This window comes from Aethalodelphis obliquidens, unplaced genomic scaffold, assembly GCF_003676395.1.
Source record: "Aethalodelphis obliquidens isolate GAN/ISIS:26980383/991018 unplaced genomic scaffold, ASM367639v1 scaffold63, whole genome shotgun sequence".
NCBI lineage: Eukaryota > Metazoa > Chordata > Mammalia > Artiodactyla > Delphinidae > Aethalodelphis > Aethalodelphis obliquidens.
This window is the reverse complement of record NW_020838007.1, coordinates 1,292,188-1,298,922: the sequence shown is the minus strand read 5'-3', so window position 1 is coordinate 1,298,922 and position 6,735 is coordinate 1,292,188. Positions and strand designations below refer to the sequence as shown.

The window sequence follows — 6,735 nt, the reverse complement described above, 5'->3', positions numbered from 1 at the left end:
TCACAAGGGCCCAAAAAAGTGGAAGCAACCCCGATGTATGAATGGATAAACAAAATGTGGTCCATCTATACAATGGAATATGATTCAGCCTTAAGAAGGAACAAAACTGTGACACCTTTACAACATGGATGAAACTTGAGGACATTATGCTCAGTGAAATAAGTCAGACACCAAAAGACAATTTACTGTGCAAGTCCACTTACATGACCTCCCTGGAGTAGTCAAATTCGTACAGACAGAAAGTAGATTAGAGGTTACCGGGGGCTGAGGGAGGGGGTGGGAAGCTGTCGTGTAATGGGTGTAGAGTTTCAGTTTTGCAAGATGAAAAGACATTCTGGAGATGGGTTGCACAACACTGTGAATGTACTTAGCACTACGGAACCGTACACTTAAAAATGGTTGAGATGGTAAATTTGATGGTATGTATATTTCATCCAAATTTTAAAAAAATAAGAAATTGTGATCCGGTCTGGGTTGCCCCTCCAGCCAGCCGAGGAGACTCTGTGCCAGCCTTCTCACTGGAAAGCCAGGTGGTTGTGCGGGAGAGGGGGTGGTCATGGCCCTCAGTGGACGGTTTCCTTCCAGGCTGAGACCTGAAGCTTCTGCTCACAAGTGGTGAGTATGTGCATGCACCTCATGGCCTCCACGCTGGTTCCTGTGTTCTCTGAGGATAAGGCAGGTTGGGTTGAGGCATCCCCTGGGCCTGCCCCTCCTTGTTCCCACCTCAGCCCAGGGGGCAGCACAGTGGAAACTTCTGGACCCGATTCACCAACTCCCCAGAGAACCTGCCCTTAGCTCCAATCCTTCTGGCCGGATGCTTCCAATCAGTTCCCCTTGCCCCCAGGGAAGGTGGTGCCCTTTCTCTGATAGCAGTGGGGACATGGGGAAAAGTGGAACATCAAATAGAAGCAGAGAAGAATGAAGACCACCCTTGGTCCCCACCTTCTGGAGTGGGAGCCCCCAGAGGACCATGGGAGGAAGCAGCACGGCAGCCCTGTGACCTGAGACAAGGGGACCCTCTGAGTCTCAGTGACTCTTCTGTGAATGGGGTGAATGTGGACACGCCCTCCCAGGGAGGCCCCTCAGAAGTGAGAAGCGCTGGGGAAAGATACAGAGGGGGACCCCCAGCTGGGATGCGCTGACCCCACCCTCCACAAAGGGCTGGCCCCAGGGACACAGTCTGCCTGCAGGGACACCTTGTGGGGCCCTGCTTCTCAGCCCTGGCTCTTCGCTGGACCCTCCACAGCCCTGCCAGCCGACGCTGACCTGAGCCTCCCTAAAGGGTTCGCACCCTCCCCACCCCCCCCCCCAGCCAGGGAAACATGTCTGCAGAGAGGGAGGAGAGGCGGGCTTGGTTCCTCGGTTGTGCTTTCACTTCTAAAACATCCTTTTTCTTTTCTTCTATGAACATTTTAATGAGGAGTTGAACAAAAGATAGAAAAAATAACATTCTGATGGCTTTTTTTTTTAATTTAAAAGGCAGGCTTTTCTTGAGACTTTCATACAAGGCAGTGGGTGAGTAAGGCTAAACTCCTAAAGAAAACGCGTACTGGTGATGGAGCAGAAAAAGGCACTTCTCCCAAAACCTGCTGGTTACCAGCCTGTCAGCCTCTTGGGGGCTACTTGCTCTGCTTTCTTCTGGAAACAGGTCCATTCAGACCTAAGCCCTGCTGGCCTCGAGGCCAGGAGGACTGGGATGGCCGAGTGTTCCGAGCATTGGTGCGTGGAGCGGGCGCTGCACACCAAGTGAGGAGGGCTTGGTGGTGGGTCCGCATGTGGGGCGCAGGTGGCTAGAGCGGGGAGCTGCACTCGCTCTCCCTGGAGGGACATGTGATCCAGCAGGTGGACTGAGACCAGGCCTCTGTGGCCACCCGACTCCCCATAGTAGAATCCCTTGTCATCCGCAGGCCCATAGACAGTGACCACATCCCCCACCCTCAGTGACATCTTGCCCTTCACCAGGCCCCCTGCCGGCCCATCCCTGGGGTCATAGTCCAGAGCCGCCACCATGGTCTTTGGAGTCCACAGTGAGGGTCTTCTGGGGCTCCCCTGCGGCAGGGGGAAGGAGCCCTGGGGGCCTCCAAGCCCCCCAAAGTCATCGAGGTGGGCCACGGAGGGCAGGTACCCTTGCCCCAGCAAATGCCACCTCCCACCAGTCCACTCCGTGCCCGTGTCCACCTTGTCCACCAGGTGCCTGGGGATGTTGCCCGCTTGCCCATCGTGTTCGCCACGATAGAAGCCGTGGGTGTCCTGAGGGCCCCACACTCTCAGCAACTGCCCTTTCCGGAAGGTCAGCTCCTCCTCTGCAGCCTCGGGGGTGGCAGACATCACCAGGGGGATGTAATCAGAGAGGGCCACAAAGAGCTTGGCTGGAGGGTCTACCCTCGTTCCCAGCGGTGGGTCGCCACCCCTGGACATCCTGATGACCCTGCTGGATGGAGCGGGACACAGTGCCAAGCTGGGCTCCTGGAACCAGCCCTCTCTCTTGCCCCCCAGAGCCTGACCTGGCCTGCTCTGTCTCCTGAGCTCCTTCCTCTGCTCTCGCCCCTCTCTGCCCCATAGACCGAAGCGCCCTGCCTCCTCCTGCAGAATGTCACAGAAGTCAGACACGTATCGCTGGCTGGTGCCCAGCTGGGGAGGGGTGAATGCTGGAGCATTTTGCTTTTGTCTGAGGACCTTCTCAAGGGCAGCCTTCTCCTGACACGGCTCTTTCCTGGGTCCACACTCAGGGGACCGACAGATGACTCCTGCAGCAGGGCTTTGGCTGGTGCCCATGTGCCGGTACTGGTCCTCTTCCCCCCAAGACTGGCCCTGGGGCAGAGGTGGCCTGTGGTTCCGGGGACTCTTCTGGAAGAGCTGGTCCTTTCTGGAGAGCTCCCGGGCCTCTGTGGGCCTCTGGGCTTGGCTGTCTGACCCTGCACTTGGAAATTCTCCGTCTGAACTCAGTCTGGGCTTCAGGGACTGCCTCCTTGGGGGTTCTTCAGGGAATGCTTCTAGAAACTTGGGCTGGGGCTCCCCGCAGCTTCCGGGGCTGTGGGGACTGGCCTTGGCCCTCGGGGGAGTCAGCACCAGCCTCTGAGGGCAGATGGGGAAGGTCATTCTGCCAGTGGACGGGTCCCCACAGGTGCAGCTAAAGGGAGACATCTCTGGCAATCGGAGACAGGTGACGCAGTTGTGAGGGATCTGAGCCGGCACTGAATCCACGGATTCTCCACAGAAGGACATGGTTCTCACCGAGATATTCTGGCACATCGGTGGCAGCTGGAGCTGGGAAAATTCCAACAGGATGCTCCCGGCGGTAGCATCGGCCACCTCTGCCACCTTGAGTCCATCGGCATACACAGCATAGCCGGTGACCTGGACTCCGTTGGAGGACCCAGCTGAGTCGATGGTCACGGGGAGCCAGCTGACCACCAGGAGGCCCGGTGAGGCATGGTGCTCCACCAGCACGTCCAGTGGAGGGTCAGGGGGGCCCGCCAAGGGTGTGTTGAAGGTGATGGTTGAGGACATTGTTTCCCAGCGCTCCGGCAGCGAGTCCCACGGTGGGTGCACCTCCACCCTCACCTGGTACCTCGTGCCGGGATGCAGGTGGTGGAAGGTGTAGCAGCTCACGCCCGCTAGGGTCAGGGCACACTCCAGGTCATCCAGGTACACCATGTGGGGGTGGTTGCTGCCAACCCAGGTGATCTCGGCCGACGTGGCTGCAACACTCTTCAGGTAAAGTTGCGTAGGGGCCACACAAAAGACACTGTTGGTCCCCAGAAGAGGTCTGGAGAAGCCCCGCTTGCCCATGCTCTGCTGAGAGCCCAGCCAGCCATCTTCCATCTTGGCATCTGAGATTTCTATTGCCACTTCGGTCTTGGAGCCCACCCTCACCGTTGTCGCGTGTGGCTCCCTGTCCACAGTCCCCTGGGCTTTCCCAGGTACTAAGCTGTGACCAGCGTCTTCCTTCGAAGCTTTGCCCTGCCCAGCCGGGAGTCGAGTGGGGCCAAGGTCAGGGAACTCATGGGGCAGGCAGCCCAGGATGTCACTATCTGAAATCTGCTCCACCAGGTTGGACTGCACCAGCCCCTGCCGGCCGTCCTCAAGCTCCCCTTTGTAGAAGCCGTCCTCATCCATGTCCCCAAAGACATACACGTAATCCCCAGCAGTGAGCAGCAGTTCGCTCTCGGGGTGCTTGTTGGGCCCTTCAAATGGGTTGTAGCTGTACCGAGCCAGAAAGATCTTGAGCTTGGGGGTGGTGGGGGCCTCCGAACCCCCCACTTCCAGGGTTGAGGACACGCTATAGGGCTCCAGATCTTCCACCTCGCTGGCTGTGTCCATGTCCAGAGTAGGGCAGGATGGCACAGGGGCCCACATGGACTCCACCTCAGAGGAGGAGTTCGACTGGGAGCTGGTTTTCTTGGCCTGGGAGCTGGTTTTCTTGGCCTGGGGCCTGGAGTCCAGAGGTCGGCTGCTTGGGACTCTGTCTGGCACTTTGGGGGCACTGGTTGCCTCCCCGAGGGCAACTGGGTTCTCCAGCAGGAAGTCTTCCTTCTGTTTGGCTCTGCTAGGCTGAGACGATACTTGGTCCTCAGGCCCTAGCTGCAACTTGGTTCTTCCACTGCTTCTCACTTGGGACTCCGGGGCTGGCGGGGCCTCGCGGGGTTCCTGGGGAGGGTGACCAGGCTGACACTGCAGTGCCCGCATCTCCTCCCAGGCCGTCTGGAGATCACACAGGGCCTTCTGCTGGTCGTGCAGCAGCTGTTGCTGCCTGTCCTGCCCTCGTGCCGCCTGCTGCAACAGTTGCCTCGCCAGCAAGCCGGCGGCGTTGCGCTCCCGGCACGCTAGGCCCAGCTGCCCGCGCACGTCTTTGTTCTCGGCCGCCACCTTTCCCATCCAGTCGGCCTGGGCCTGCAGCCGCGCGTTCTCCTTCGCCAGCCAGGCGCCTTCGCGGAGCGCCGCCTGCAGCCTCGCCTCGGCCTTCTCGCCGCGTCGCCGCGCCGCCGCCGCCTGCGCGCCCAGCTCCGCGCACTCTCGCCGCTGCGCGCTCAGCTCGCGCTCCAGTGCCTGTACTTGGCTCCGCGCCTCCTCGCATGGCGCGCTCTGGCCGCCCGCCTCCGCCCGGGCGCTGCTGGTGGCCTGCTGCAGGGTCAACTGCCTCTGCAGGCGCAGCACCTCCCGCTGGGACTCGCGTTGCAGCCGGTCCAGGTCTCTGACGTTGAGCCACTGGGCGCAGGCGGCGCCCCCCGCAGCGAGCGGGGCGCTGCTGAGTCCCGAGGCGATGCGCGCCTGCAGTAGGTGGCACTCCTGCCGCAGCTCTTCGATCTGCTTGTCCTTGTCCAGCAGCACGCTAGCCTGCTCCGACAAGTCCCGCGCACGCTGGCGGGCGAAGGCCTGGCACAGCTCCAGGCCCGCGCGGCTCTCGCCGGGCACAGGCGCGCTCACAGCACGCTGGTTGGTCTCCTGCAGCTTGTGGGCCCGGTCCTCCAGGCGCCGCGCGAGGTCGGTCAGCTCGGCATGCTTCACCTTGAGCCGCTTCACCTTCTTGTCCGCCTTGTCGGAGAAGCCCGCGCGCCGCAGCTGCAGGTTCTCTTCGCGCAGGCCGGAGCAGCGGCGCGCCAGGACCTGCAGCGCCTCGGACAGCTCCAAGTTCTGCTTCAGCAGCTCGCTGTAGTCCGGGCCCGGCGGCAGGGGGTTCAGGGCTTCGCAGGGCTGACTCCCGGACTCTTCCCCTCCTCGCGGGTCGCTAGGTCTCCTGCGCTCCGATAGTGGCGGCGGGGGGCTCAGGGACCCCGGGATGGAGGCGTCTGGAGAGGAGGATTCGGGGGCCTTGGGGCGACTCAGGGTGCTGTCGAGCGAGAGGGAACGCGCTGGTGCCAAGGAATCGAGGGAGCTGGCGCGCGCGGGGAGCACGCTGTCCGGGGAGTTGGAGCACGCCGCGGGCACCCGGTCGAGGGAGCGGGAGCGCGCGCGGGCGCCCGCGCTCAGGCCATCAAGGGGTTCTAGTCGACATGAGGACTTGGCGGCGGCCTCAGGAGGTGGCTTTTCTGAAGAATGCGCGGCCTGGGGGTCGGGGGTGCCGGACAAGGCGGGGTGCCAGCGGAAGTGTTCCAGAATGTACTTGAGGAAGAGCTGGCGCTCCACGTCGAGTGCCGCCTGCAGGTGGCGGATGCGCGAGGCCTGCTCTCCGTTCGTTTCCCAGCGGAGCTGCGCCAGCACTTCCTGCAGGCGACAGCGGCACTGCGCTGCGGCCTCTTCGGGCGCCCCCGCACGGCCGCAGTAGCCGCGGTTCATCAGCTCCTCTGCCAGCTGGCGCTGCAGCTCCCGGGCCTCGCGCACCACGCCATCGCGCTCGCGGTGCAGCAGCTGCTGCAGCTGTCGCATTTCGGCCTCCTTCCAGCGCAGCAGCTGCCGGATCTCGGCTTCGCGCTCCCGCAGCACCTCCTCCTGCAGCTGCCGCAGCTCCCGGCTGCGCTGCGCCTCCCACTTGGAGCGCAGGTGATCAACCAGCTGTTGCCGTTCCTGCTCGGCCTCCTCCCGCTGCTGCCGCGCTTGGGCAGCGAAGCGCCGCCGCTCCTCCCGCCCGCGCGCCCGCTCCGCCTCCAGCTCGGCCCGCAGCTTCTCCAGCTCGGCCCGCAGCTTCTCCAGCTCACGCCTCTGCTCCTCCAGCGCCGCCGCCGCCGGGCCCGGAGTAGCCGGCTTCTTGGGTGTCACGCGGCCGCCGCCAGAAGAGCTGGGCGAGTCCTTGGTCAT

At 62.4% G+C, this 6,735-nt stretch overlaps 1 protein-coding gene across 1 annotated transcript; it reads right to left on the bottom strand.

Moving 5' to 3' along the window:
* Nucleotides 1–1,530: 1,530 nt before the first annotated feature.
* LOC113610431 (RIMS-binding protein 3C-like) lies at nucleotides 1,531–6,735 on the bottom strand. Its single transcript, XM_027088576.1, has one exon. The coding sequence runs from the start codon at nucleotides 6,733–6,735 to the stop codon at nucleotides 1,594–1,596; it is 5,142 nt and encodes a 1,713-aa protein (XP_026944377.1). The 3' UTR covers nucleotides 1,531–1,593.